The sequence below is a fragment of the Anabrus simplex genome, chromosome 1, assembly GCF_040414725.1.
Source record: "Anabrus simplex isolate iqAnaSimp1 chromosome 1, ASM4041472v1, whole genome shotgun sequence".
In the NCBI taxonomy this organism is placed as follows: domain Eukaryota; kingdom Metazoa; phylum Arthropoda; class Insecta; order Orthoptera; family Tettigoniidae; genus Anabrus; species Anabrus simplex.
In genome coordinates this window covers 883303907-883319191 of record NC_090265.1, presented here as the reverse complement: position 1 = coordinate 883319191, position 15285 = coordinate 883303907, and the positions used below count along the sequence as shown (strand labels likewise).

General features: G+C 36.1%; 1 protein-coding gene across 1 annotated transcript in view; it reads left to right on the top strand.

The window, feature by feature from the left end:
• Positions 1-15285, top strand: part of Atg2 (Autophagy-related 2) — a 412975-nt gene that overhangs the window by 294613 nt on the left and 103077 nt on the right. The window contains exon 26 of the mRNA XM_067136531.2: positions 1865-2121. Coding sequence (XP_066992632.2) covers positions 1865-2121 — 257 coding nt within the window. The remainder of the gene's footprint in view (positions 1-1864; positions 2122-15285) is intronic.

Below are 15285 nucleotides of genomic sequence, written 5' to 3'. Positions count from 1 at the left end.
ATCTTCCAAATTCTATCACACTGTACGTCAAATACTTTGGGGTGAAACATTTCCGTTAGCTTCCAAGATCAGCTTGTACAAAATATATCTAGTATCTATATTGACGTATGGCCTGGAAGCAGCAAAACTTACTGGACCAACAAAGAGTCGTCTTCAGGTAACAGAAATGAAGTTCTTCCGTTCTTGTCTACAAAAAACAAAAATGGATAAAATAAGGAATGTGGATATCCAACAACAGCTTGGATTGGAAAGAAGCTTGCTGGAGACTCTAGAAGTGAAGAGATTGCAATAGTATGGTCACATGAAAAGAATGAACCCTCACAGGACTCCTCGAACATACTTTGACCACAATGTTCCTGGGAAGAGACCAAGAGGAAGACCTCGTGATGTTTGGGAAAAACATATAATGAAGGACCTTGAAATTAGAGATGTGAACTGGTGTCGCATATATGAGCAGCATCTGTGGATGGATAGAACAAACTGGAGGAGGCTCGTATACAACCGCACCTGGCTTGCTGGAGCGAAGAAATTATGATGATGATGATGATGATGATGATGATGATGAAGAAGAATATTCCTAATATTGACTGTTTAATGGATTTTTGGTTTTATAGACAATCCTTAGTCCATAATACCGTAGTCTGATAAATAGAGAGTTTACAGTATTAAATTTTACAGTATCATTGTTACTTTGCTAAATACCCCTTATTAAGAAAATAATTATAATGAGACTGTTTTGTAGAATACTTAGTCTCTTGAACTAAAGGAACATTTTAAGAAATTTTGAAGAAGTCTCAAACTAACAAGGGGACATTCCCTACTCGTCACCACCGATTTCGCTCAAATTTATAGAACATGCAGTGCTTGGCTAGAAATGAAAGTACCCAAAGTGGGAACTCCAGATGGCCAAGCGTATAGAAAATAAAAATAAAAATATAAATGTTGACGCGGCTCACGCACCGTATAAGCCACTTAACGTTAGTGCGCACGCCGAGCAGTTGTTGGCATAGCGGTAAGAGCTCGGACTAGTACTTCGATGGTTGTGGGTTCGACTCACCGTGTGGAGAATATTTTCCTCAATTTTTATATTATTCATTTATTTTATTTATGCAAAAGGCATATAGGACGTCATTTTTTTAAATGAGCACACAAGTGTAGAAAATTTGGAGTTGCGAACCTTCCCGACGTGTTCAAACAGAAATGCTTCCTTTTTCTCCTTTATTGGCTATCTCCCTTCTTTGGGGAATGTGCCATGAACGTGAATAGTCCTTTCGCTGTAAGATTCATTTTCACCTGACAAGTGAAGTTTGCTCCTGGCGGCTGTACACAAACAATAGATTCTTGGCGCAGGTAGACAATGACAATGAAATCACAAATTTTTTTACCTTTTCTATGCCTTTTGCATATAAATAAATAAAATGAATTATTCACCTCTTTGCGTAATTGGAAAATAATATAAAATTTGACAGAAAAACCAGTCTCCAAACGGGGAGTCAAACCCACGACCATCAAATTACCAGTCCGAGCTCTTACCACTGCGTCAACTACTGCTCGGCATGTGCACTAACGTAAGCGGCTTATACGGTGCGTAAGCCGAGTCAACATTTTTATTATTATTTTCTATACGCTTAGCCATCTGGAGTTCCCACTTCAGCTACTTTAATTTCTAGCCAAGCCCTGCATGATCTATAAATTTGAACGAAATCGGTGGTGACGAGTAGGGAATGCCCCCTTGTAAGACTTATTTTAGGACCATCTTGTAGCAGCTTTGGTAAAGTGAGCGTTCATTTTTCACTCTTAATATTTTAAATTAAATTCCTAGATAGGATAGTAATGGTTATTTTGTTTATTTTCTTTTTTGCAGCCACGAAATGGGCTACCTGAAGTCAGAGTGTTGTGCCAGGAGCCAATCCGTGTCATTGAACACCATTTTCCGGTACCCTTGGGTAAAACTGACTTGCTTCGGGCACCAAAAGATTATCCTGCAGCAGTGCTACGTTATACATTGCGTGAAATGAGCATTGTTTGGCATATGTATGGTGGTCAAGACTTCTCACAAACTCCTGCGTCAGAACCCACAAAGAAACAAGTTAAAATAGATGAACACCATAACACAGAGTGGTAAGTTAATCTTTAGTGTTAGATAGTATTGTAAACTTAATCAGTTTTTAACCAGACTTTATTGATGTTTATATTCTGCTGGGGAGTCAGTGGACTGCAACTCGCTCTCCAGTACTGTTAGTGAGAATAACTCTTATTGATTATGTGGATGTATCATAGGATGCAGAAGGATGGTAGGAGTTTTTTATCCACATTCTGGGCAATTACCTAATTTTCCTGTTCTAGATGAAGACTTTTGTCATCGAAATCAGCATTTGTAATGAAATGTTCCCTGTTAAAGAATATGTATTATATTTTTAAAGCTCGCCAAATAGCTTTAGCAAGTATGACAGTAAGTCAGAAAGTGAACTTCCCAATGTTATTGCTTAAAAACGAATATAGCTCGTTGCAACTTAAGTGTTCGCTAGTTTCACTGGTTGATGGCTGCAGGGGTAGGTGTCAATGAAACAAAACATTAGTACAGAAAATGTCTGTCCAAGTATGGTAAGTGCTCCAGTAAATGACCATTTAAGGACCACAAAATTGCACATTTACATCTAATCCTTGAAATTAATTATGTAAGAACACAAAGTTTTCCTCAGTTTATGCTTTTTTTTTTTTTTTTTTTTTTGCTAGTGGCTTTACGTCGCACCGACACAGATAGGTCTTATGGCGACGATGGGATAGGAAAGGCCTAGGAGTTGGAAGGAAGCGGCCGTGACCTTAATTCAGGTACAGCCCCAGCATTTGCCTGGTGTGAAAATGGGAAACCACGGAAAACCATCTTCAGGGCTGCCGATAGTGGGATTCGAACCTACTATCTCCCGGATGCAAGCTCACAGCCGCGCACCTCTACGCGCACGGCCAACTAGCCCGGGCAGTTTATGCCTGTCCTCCTCGATAGCGTAATGGTGAGCATTATGAGCTGCCGTCCTTGGAGGTTCAAGTTTGATTCCTTGTACTGTCAGAAATTTAAGAATGACAGGTTGGCTGGTTTGCGGTAAAATTATTTATACTGTAAATTTATTTGCGCATATAATGTTAATTTGGAGAAAAAAATTGAATTCAAAAAAATGTTGGAAATTGTACAAATTTTTAAAAAATACATTATTCAGAGACATGGAATCTGGTTATGTCCCCATAAGCTGCTAATTACCATGTTGTTGAATGGCATTCCAACCCTTAGCCGTTAATATTCTGTTGCTCTGATGCCACTGGTAATGATTACATCTTCATCCTAATCTCCAAAATGAGATTTTTGGCTTCTTTGCTCCAGGACCCCAAAATCTCTACAGCAAAGGTGAGAAAGACGAAGTTGTCGATATTTTTATATTTTAGCGCTTTATTATGGGCTGCAGTTTCTGCCGTATAGCCTGTAAGGTGCATTGTAGGTGGTATATGTGTCTTGCCAAAGTGTCTACAATATATCGCATCCCACGTCAATGATTTTCTTCTGGACCATGAAACTAGGGTTATTCTGTCTGGTCACTTACCATCAGGTCAACTTATTCCAGCAGGTTTCAGCACTGAAGGGATAGATGTTATTGTTAATAGTCTTTTGATAAGGTGGTTATGTGACCAGTCTCTTTGACTACCTTTTATTGTTTATGACACAGTTCAGAGCATGATGCCCAAATTCATCATATACTGCTTCATAGACACAATTATGAGAGTGGTAAATTTTACAATGCAGACGTTTTCCAACATTCAGAGAAGGTAGAACATTCAACCAAGAGCCTGCTTCTCTTTCTTGAAGAGCTAGATATCAAGCTTTATCTGACATGCTTTATCTCCAAGAAGGTTCTCAAAATTGCACTTTGTGTTAATGGTGTCCTATAACTTGTGGACATCTGGTTAAACTGGAGTGCCAGAGTTAGCTGTCACAGAATTCCAGCCATTAAGGGCTCTGGACAGATGGCAGACTTCGATTTTATCACTGTTATATGGAAATATTAACTTGATAAAATCAAAGACTCCAGATGCAGAAAATAAGAAAGCAGGTACGCAGATGTCACTGGGTTTACAAAGTCCGAGACCACCATGCGTTACAGGTAAACATGCCTGTGTCCAGTTTTCATCATAAAGATTTGTGTTTGCCCTTATGCTGCGCAATTAATAATTGACCCATTCATGAAAGAATGCAATTATGAGGCAAAAAATTAATACTGTAAAACACTGTTAAGAAGTTTCTGCAGGGGACAAGGAAAAAGAACATGTTAAGCGAGAAAATGTACTACTGAGTATACGAGTAAAAACTATCCAATAGGGATATGGAAATACTGGATATGATTTTTTTCTGACGTGAGGGCATTTTATGCTGTGTATCTGCGGGTACAGTAAAACCACATCTACCATTTCTAAAGATGAGAGGAAAGTATTAAAAGGTGTAAAAAACACTGGAGAACAAATATGAAAACTTTTCTGCTAGAGCTGTGAAAGGTGTGAAAAACACCAGACAACAAATATGAAAACTTTTGCACGGGGCCCCATAAAAATATCAAGGTATTATCATTTCTAAAACAAATTTTAATACCGATAGAAGCCTTTTATTTCGGACCACTGGGTTATGAAACATTATTTTCTGGTCCCACACTTAGACAATGAACTGGAGATTACACTCGACCATGTGCGACTGCGAAGAATGACTGGCCACCATTTTGAATACGACAAAACTTTGATCAACTCGAGTGATTGAGTCGAAACTCGAAGGTGTGAGTTTCAACATTTGTGCCACCTCTGCGCTGTTAAAGATGCGGATGCCAGTCCATTTTCTGACAGATTTTAATTCTGTCTTCATTAATAAGGAATTTCACGACGGCACGGGACGGGCAAGGAGTGACCAAATGGGCACACAATTTACATTTCACATTGAATTTTTTTTAATTTTTATTAGTTCATTCTTATTTCTTCCCTTTTTAGGCCCGTATTGTCAACAACACAGCCAAGTTCAACTTGCATCATTCAACATAAGTCAACCTTTCTTCAACTTATCAACAAGAAGCTAATTTAACTTGGCATTAATATTGCACTATTTATGTACACATTCAAGAATATGTACAATATGTTTACAGTGTCGGGATAACTATTGCACCATCCTGAGGGGTAGTCTCATCCTTGCACCATATTGGGCGATCATTTTTAATATGAACATTAACTTGGGTAGCAATTGCTCCGGCTATTTTTCCCCTCGATCTCCCATCATCCTAATAGATCATCTAATGGATGAGTGCATTATTAATTTGATGCTGAGTGTCGTTGGCTAAGTTCATTTTAAATATTCATTATATTCGCAGTTATTGCCTCAAGGAAATCTAGCGGAATCGTAACTTAGAATTCTCCTATCGGAATATATACGATATGGTAATCCTAACTTTGCCTGGTGACACCTCTCAGGGATAATGAAATTACTTTTTCAAAAAAAAATACTATTTTAACGTGAGGTCAACTGAGGCACCACATCTCAACATCAACAAATTATTCTAGATACCATTCATTATCCAAAATCATTATTATGTTTTCCAAGTCCAGTCATCCGAATATAAATGAAAAAAATTAAATAAAATATTTTTTTTTTCTTTTTTTAATGAATTAAATCAAGAGCACCTAATCCTAATAATATCTGCCTATCTCCTAAAATAATAACCTCTAAATTAGAAAATCTATATTTTATTTCTTGATTCCGGAATCACAAAAGAAAATCCACAAGTAATTATCATCATTAATCATCTTCTTCTTCTTAAATAAAGAAATCTTTAAGTTGGAAATAAGTCTAAGTCCCTAATCCTAATTATTTTTTTCATAACATTCTTCAGTTAAAGTCCATCAGTTCTTGTTACTTTTGCACAAATTCAACTGATAAAAAAAATATAATTTTTAATAAAAATGATTAAAATGGTAAAAATTGTTAAAAATGATAAAAATGCTTATTTTCACTATTTCCACTCAATATTCCATGACGAATCACTGATTTCAGTGATTTAACGTTAGTAACCACAAGTAAGTTCCAAATTATTTTTAGCCCAAAAATGGCTATTTCAAATATATTTTGTCCTTAAAATGAAAAATATTGGTCTCCTCGACGGTATCATTAGGTAAAAATACTCAAATACCACCTTAAATAAATGTAGGTATCGTTCAAAGTTCAATCATAATCGTATCTCTAATAGAAATTGTACTAAACATGTTTTAGGGTTTAGCAATTATTAATCAGGCATCCCTGATTCCGCAGACATGCATTTGGTTAATTCCTAAACGTAATTGCAGTAAAGGTTTTGAATTATGGGATTATTATTTGAATTAAAATTCATTCTTGACAACAAACTTCCAATGACATTTATAACAACGTTGGTATGAATTAATTATAAAGACGACAAGTTTCCCTTCATATATTTCCTACCTGGATATTTCTTCCGAAGACAGTGTAAGGTAACCTAATTATATGAAATATGCGGTGTCTTGCAATGTACGCGTGTACCATTAACCCTAAATACCATTCATAATCATTTTATTATTCTGCCGCAAATAGTAATCATCACCATCGGCTCATATTACGTCGTATTTACCGTCAAAACTACTCATAAATACATCTATCTCTCCATCTACTACCGTTAATTACCATCATATCATATAATTCAATCTCATAAACACATTACGACGAATAATTATACACGTTTGCACATTAATGTGCCAATCAAACCATAAATTCTCTATGTAAACACATATCATCACCAACATGACGGCAAATCATTCCAACATCATATTACTTTACCATAATAGTACACTTTTGGGTTATAATTCATATATCATACGCGTAAACACGCTAGCTTAATAATAAAATGCATATATAAATTAAATAAGTTGATATCTACTCACTTTTCATTGCGTCGAATCGGCAAACATATTCAGGTTATACGTAAATCAACTATCTTCTTCAAGAATATTTAAGGTTACGTCATTCAAAATATGAAGTTTTCGTCCCATAATAGTTATAAATTACAGTCCAAATCTCTCCTGGTTTTGCCTTACGCATTCCTATATTATGTCATAGACTGTAGAATCTGGAAGAAGTACCTATTCCCCTATTAGTAATAATAGCTCAACATGGACAATTTCATTTCGAAGATAATAACGTCTGTGATTTTATCACGAAGAACTAGGTTAAATACCGTACCAAATATACACTATAATATCATTACAAATTTACTACATATCAATTTCAAGAAAATAAATATCTCTTTGGAACTTATCTTGTGATTACTGACGTTAGATGGTCGGCCTCGGACTGGATGTTGTCATCTAGGGACTGCGTCGAACGGCATCTTCCTCTGCTACGTCCCCATTTGGTTGTGACTCGGGATTCGGGATAGCAGTAACAGCTGGGCGGCTTCCGTCAGACAGTCGGCTCCATATCCCGTTTAGCCTTGCATCATGATGTTGCGGTCGATCATAACAGAAAGAAACATTTCAAATCCATGCATTAGTTTCATATCCATACTCTCAAGAATAAATTTCAGGCTTGTAATTAATGTCAGGTTTTAAAATAATACTTCAATATTGATCTTTAGTAAGAACTTGACAGTTAAATTTTTGCAAGTTATTCCGGTAAATATTCTCTTTTCTATACGGCTAATCAATTTATACTTCGTAAAATTTAACTTGGTTACTTGTACGGACTTGAATATCCACTTCGACTACTGTTAGGGTATTTCCTAGCTCCCTTCACGATATTCTTTTGTGAATGTCTGTTTTGCGAATATTCTCTTACTTCGCGAGCTCTCCAGCAAGTAACTTGTATAATATCTTCCTTCTGTTCAGACGAAGACTGACTATATTTCGTGAGGATAGTTTATTTCGATTTTTACGTTGCGGAATTTTTTTTATTGTTCAGCTTCTTGTTCTTCTTTTAACAATATTAAAACCTTCTATTATTTTACCACGGCCGTATGGATCCTTGACAATTCCCCGTCTCGGTCCGTGATCTAGGCATCATTAATTTGTCGAATAAATATCTTTGCCGTCACGTGCACGGCCTTCTTGAATATATACACGCTCGTAAAATGTAAACACTTCGAAATCATGGCCTAATTTATTTAATATGTGCATTCCTTTGTGACGTATGGCCCAATTACGTAATCTTCGCGATTACTACCGTGCATGGCAAACTTATAGCTTCGTATGACGACCTTCATCCCGGAGTTAGGACGATGAAAACGGTACATTTATCCTCCTGCCATAGATAAATAAATATGCTGCTCGCAGTATATTTATTTCAATTTTTATTATTCTAAACTGATGTAGCTTTTCATCGGCCTGATTTCGCTCATCTACATCATATGTTTCAGATTTTAGTTAATATTCTATTCTTGATCTTCTTTATAATATGGTTTCATGTTTGATGCATTGTATACGTTTTGATATGTCCCATCCAGGCTTTCTAACATATATGCGTTGTTCCCATAAACCTTCTTTACCACATATGGACCATCATATAAATGAACGAATTTGGCGAATATTCTTTCTGAAACGTTAGAGATTGGTACTTTCTTTATCATTACCAAGTCATCAACCCGGAATGGTGAGTGGAATTTCTTATGTTGGACTCTTCTTCGGCGTTTGTTTGCCTGTTCTTCTAATTTGGCACTTACTATTTGATTAATCTCTTCGCAAGTGGGTTTTGGTTCTTCATCTTTTCCTATAATCTCATCCCATGGTCGAGTTGGCCGTTCGTTCAAATGTACGAGTCTTGGTATCTGGCTCGTTGATTCATGGACAGTGTCATTCATACATGCTTCGATTATTTTAATTACTTCAATCCATTTCCAATGACTTTGGGAGCAATATATCCTACAATATTTAGAAATTTCTCGCATGCATCGCTCCACTGGATTGGCTGACGGGTGTCTTACTGAACAATAGACATGTTTAATTCCTAAAATTTGCATTGCATCCTGGAATTCACCCGATGTAAACTGTGTTCCTCTATCAGTTAAGATTCTTTTCGGTTTTCCCATCTGAGGTATAACGTTTTTGTTTATAACTCTCAGTATTTGTTTAGTTGTTGCTCTCTGTATAGGCTGTAGGACTGTGAATTTTGAAAAAATGTCCATTGTGACAACTATATACTTATTTCCTTTAACAGCTGTTGGTAACCTTCCATATAAATCTGTTGCAAAGATCTCACGAGGAGCTGTTGGTATTATTGCAATTGGTCCCTGCTTGGTAAGGAAAGGAGTATATTTTGTCCTTTGGCATGTATCACAGGTCTTGATTACATCTCTAATTGTTTGTCTCATTCCTGTCCATGTAAATCTTTCCATTATCGTCCTCACCACCTTTTCTATTCCTCCATGTCCAATTATCCTATGGGCATGCCAAATTATCCCTTTCTGCAAAGATCTGGGTACTACTATTTTGGTCTTTTTCAAATCTTTGCCGACATACCGCTTCAATATTCCATGTTCCATTATATATTTACCATCTCTATTATTTTCCCTGTCGTCATCGAAATCACTTTGTTCAATCCTTGTCATTTCTAACATTAATTTCTCATCTGCTCTTTGCCATGCCGATATATCCCTTAGTTTCTCTAAAAATTCTTCGTCCTGTCTTACTAATTCGATCTGATTTATAGTTTCTTCTTTTACCACAGGATTCCTGCTTAATGCATCCGCGAGGATATTGTCCTTCCCACTACAATGCTCAATTCTAATATTAAACTGTTGGGCGAATAAAATCCATCGGGTGACTCTTTCACTTAGCATCGCCGCCTTAAGACCGAATTCCAAAGCTTTGTGGTCTGTACGTATAGTAATTGGAAATCCATATACAATCTTTTTCCACTGTTGCAGAGCATAAATAATTGCTAGTAACTCCTGCTCAGTTGTTGTATAGTTTACTTCATGGCTGCGTAACTTGCGGCTTGCAAATGCCAAGTATACTCGATCCTCATCATTTTCTGGTGCCTCTTGGTATAAGTATGCTCCTATACCGACATTTGATGCATCCGTTTGTATGATAAACTCTCTAGTATAATCCGGATATCCTAACTTGATACTATTTGCCATCAATCTTTTCATTGCCAGGAAAGCTTCTTCTGTGTGAGTATTCCATTTCCATTTGTTGTTTAATTTTAACAAATCCTGCAATGGCGCTGCAATTTCTGTATATCCTTTACAGTGATTTGCGAAGAACTGGGTCATTCCCAAAAATTGCCTAACTTGTTTTATACGCGTTGGCCTAGGAAATTCGCAAATTGCTTGAATTTTAACTGGATTAGGTTTCACCCCGTTTCCGTCAATCACATGTCCGACAAATAATATCTCATTTTGACAAAATTTTGATTTGGCCAGGTTAATTTTGAATCCTGTAGTTTCCAAATTATCTAATAATTGCTTCAACTTACTACAATGTTCGTCAAATGTTTCTGTTGCAAAAACCATGTCATCCACATAGCATGTCACATATTCTTTTACGTCAGGTAACAGGTTCCTATCTAATGCCCTTATCAATACAGCACAACTGTTTTTCAATCCGAAAGGCAACCTACAATAAACATATGTTTGGTTGTCGAACATAAATCCGGTTAGAAGTCTAGATTTTTCTTCTAAAACTATATGATGAAACGAAGATGTAAAATCCAAACTCGAAAAATACTTCTTGCCCTTAAATTTCTTTATTATCTCCTTAATTTTTGGAACTTGATTATATTCTGGTATTAATTTCTCATTTAACTTTCTACAATCAAGGCAAATTCTTAGTTTTCCGTTACTTTTCTTTACAATGACTAATGGATTCAAATATGGTGTAATAGTCTTTATAATTATACCATCAGCTACCATCTCTTGGATGATCTTCCTTACTTCCTGGAAATATTTTTCAGGTACGTCATATAACCTTCCTTTGTATGGTGTCCAGTCATTTGCGATGATTTTATATTTAAAATTCGGAATCTTTCCCGGTTTATCCTTAAATATTCCTGAATACTTTTCTATTATCGAATATAATTTCTGTTTCTCTTTAGGACTCAATTTCGTTTCTGCGATCTTTCTCCAAATGTCTGGCTCTTCTTTTTCTTCATCTTTTATTAAAATCTTCTCCAAGCTATGTATAATTTCTTCCATTTCCTGAGTCTCATTTAACGGTATTTCCTCTTCCATTAACTTTTCAGTTTCAACAGCTTCAAATTTCATATGCTCCGTGTTTTCCGCCTTTCCCTCTAACTTTATCCTTTCCTTGATTATCTTTCCATTTTCCTTAACGATGGGAAACCTTACTTCCTGATTTTTCAAGTCTATTACCATCTCCGTTGTTACAATAAAATCCACCCCAAGAATCACATTGTATTTAATTTTGTTCATAATTATGAATGGGTGTTCAAATATAAATCTACCAATCCTGACATTTAAATAAGTTTGTAATTTACATTCGACAGATTTATCTGGTATAATCCCTCTTATTTTCATTTGCGCAACTGGTATAATTGGCAACTTTCCTTCTTGATTTACCTCAACAAATAATGCTTTTGATATAACACTTATACTTGCTCCTGAATCAACCAAACAATGTGTTTTCAGGCCATTTATTCGTGCAGTAACAATGGGTAAGTACGATTTATTTTCTTTATGAATTTCTTGTGTCTCATCTAATAATTCATCCGGATCGATATCCCAAGCCTCAATTTGTAGTACATACCAACTCTTAATTTTGTCGCCCAATTTTTCCAAAATGTCATCTCCCTTACTCTCTACATCGAAATTGGCGTTTTTTTTTTACTCTGGGAGTCTGTCTGATATGATTGAGCTTCTGGATTCAGTTTTTGCCCTTCTCTATCTTTTCTTTTGTATTCCTGAAGCTCTAGACTTTCGGCTCCCTCTATGTCTCCATTGATGTCTCGATCCCTGATCGCTTCTTCCCATCTTTTCTTTTCTCTAGTTTCTTTTCTCAATTCCTGTATATACTGTCTATTCCTATTCTCCCTATTATTGTACCTGTTCATCGGTGCTCCATGATACATTGGTCTCTGTCTGTAACTTCCTCTTTCTCTTTCATTTCTAAATCGGCTAGGCTGTCGATGACATGGCAAAAATCGTCTCTCTTCATTCTGCCTTCCATTATCATGCCCATTCTGCCTGCATCTGCATCGGTTTCGATCACCTGTCCTCTCATCATCATCACTAAGTTCTCTCTTCCTTGAGCTTCTATCGTTTTCTCTTTTCTCGGATACCGATTTCTTCTGATTATTTTCCCAATTTATCACGTTCACTTCTTCTTGATTGTTTGTATTTCTATGGATTCTTGCTGTCGGATGACTCGACGTCATATCCAGCTGCCTTAAAATACTTTCCATTTCAATTGCGGAAGTTACATTTGCAGCAGCTAATAATCTCTGAGTTTCTGGAGGAAACTGCTTTTGAATTGTCTTTATCGCCTCTAATTCGCTGGGCGCAGAATCTAGGTCCTGGAACCTGTGAAACTGGTACGAGAAATAGTCACTAAATCTCGTTGGTCCTACCGACGAATATCTTTTTGAATACAACTCCAATCTAAGGTTTTGTTGAATCTCCGGGTTCCAAAATCGTTTGAGAAATGCGACCTTGAACTCATCATAATCGTGGAAAGTGTACTTAAATGCCTGATACCACAAATTTGGATTTGCATCTAAGTGTTTTTCTACTATCCTAAGTTTCTTTTCGTCAGGTATTCTATTTTCTTTAAAATATTCCTCCATTTCTTGCAAAAACCTCTTTGGTGACATTGCCGCAGTATTACTAAAATTTTTGGGCCTGTCATCGTACGTTTTTACAATATTTATAATGGCTGGGCTTCCATTTCCAATATTTCCAACTATAACGTCCTTACTGCTCTGATCAGTTTCGCCCGAAACTGTCGGTGTTCCTTCCCTGTCATTTATATTTATATCTACGATTCTCTGTTCATTCAATTGTTTTGACATCTCTAATTTTGTAGTTTGCATTTCACCCCTTATATTCTGAATTTCTTTCTTCATCTCGTCAATTCCCTGCTCCGTTCTAATCATTCTCTTCTCTGTTTCATTTTTGTTCTTCTTCATTTCTTCATTTAAAATTTTCATCTCATCTCCAATATGGTCACGTGCTAATATAAAATTATCTCCCAGCGTTTTATTTGCTGTTATTACGTTCTCATTTATGTCCTTTAACTTCTCTTCATATTGATTCCATTTTTCTTGGGAATCCACCCTCATCGACTCCATGTTTTCCGTTAGCTTCTTAATTTCATCCTCTTTCAATTCCTGGATATAATTTCTATTTTCAGCTAATTCTCCTCTAATTTTATCCATTTCATTATGGATCTCTTTGTTCTTATCCTCCATCTTTTCCATCATCTCAGTTCGAAGTTCGCTTATCCCGTTTTTCATCTGGGAAACTTCTTCTTCAATCTTGCCAATTCCTGTTCTAATCATCTCCTCTTGCCTCTTCTCCATCCTTCTCATCTCCTCAATCTGGCTTCGATGCCTTTCTTCTTGTTTTATTTGGTATTCCTCCTGTTTCTGTCGGTATTCTTCTCGAAATCTTCCAAATATTTCTTCCAATTGCTCTTTCTGTCTCACTTCTTGCTTCCTCAGTATTTCTTGCTGTTTTTCTTCTTGTTTCCTTATCATTTCTTGCTGTTTCTCTTCTTGTTTATGATTATGTTCTTTTTGCTCTTCTTTCATATTTCTCATCTCCACCATCATTTCTTTTAACATTTCCATTATTCCCTTCTGTTCGTCTTTTGTCTTGTCTAACTTTTCGGTTATCTGGTTTATCTGCTCATCCTTCTCCTTAAATTTCTGTTCCTGTTCTTTTTTTGCCTTTTCTGCATCCTCTATCATTCTATTTATCTCCTCATCCTGTCCTTGCAGTTTCTCTCCCTGCTCCTTCTGATATTCCTCTAATTGTAAACGAAGTTGGTTCAAACTCGTCATATTTGCATTTACTATAATCCAACCTACTCAAAAGTCCAAATTCCCTAAATTATGACTTAAATTCAATAAAGTTTATATCAATTGCTCAATCAATATGGAATACCAACTATCTGACTTCCCCCGCTATTCAGCCGTCCTACTATCCCAGTCATTCAAAATATTGAAAATAAGCATTTTTTTTATTTTTTTTTACATTATTACCCTATTATCTATTGCTATCTAAGCATAATACAATATAATGATTGAAAACAATATTATAAATTATCTTAATCAATTAATTATTTAAATTATTAATACAACCTATCTTAATAATTTTTATCCTTCTCTTCTTCCGCCTTTCTTCCGTATCCTTGGATTGTTTATCTTTCTCCCAACTCCTTCTTTCCTTCTTGGTATCCTCTGAAAATATTCGATCTCAGATAATCATCTATTTTTCATCTCACTGCTGATTACTATCTTTCTCAGCCATCCTCCTTCATTATTTTCTTCCATAATGCCATATCAAGTATCCTCAATCATGTTTCAACGGTGTACTACCAACTCAACATTTGGGCTAAGGTATCCTCAATCATGTTTATTGCTGGGCATCAATTTACTGCATCCTGCAATTACCTTGTCACTACCTCTTAGTATCCTCAATTTTTGTTCCAACGTTTGGCGTTATTTTATTCTTAATATGCGCCCTAAATAGTATCCTCAGTTTTGCTACGAAGTTATGCGTCATTTTAATATGGCCTGGGTGTCCTCAGTCTTGCTACACCGTTGGGCACTATTTTTAATATTCCTGTACGGCCAAGAGTTATTTTTTTTAATTAGGCTGGGTGTCCTCAGTTTTGCTCCAAAGTTGGGCGCCATTTTTAATATGCACCATCCTGAGGGGTAGTCTCATCCTTGCACCATATTGGGCGATCATTTTTAATATGAACATTAACTTGGGTAGCAATTGCTCCGGCTATTTTTCCCCTCGATCTCCCATCATCCTAATAGATCATCTAATGGATGAGTGCATTATTAATTTGATGCTGAGTGTCGTTGGCTAAGTTCATTTTAAATATTCATTATATTCGCAGTTATTGCCTCAAGGAAATCTAGCGGAATCGTAACTTAGAATTCTCCTATCGGAATATATACGATATGGTAATCCTAACTTTGCCTGGTGACACCTCTCAGGGATAATGAAATTACTTTTTCAAAAAAAAATACTATTTTAACGTGAGGTCAACTGAGGCACCACATCTCAA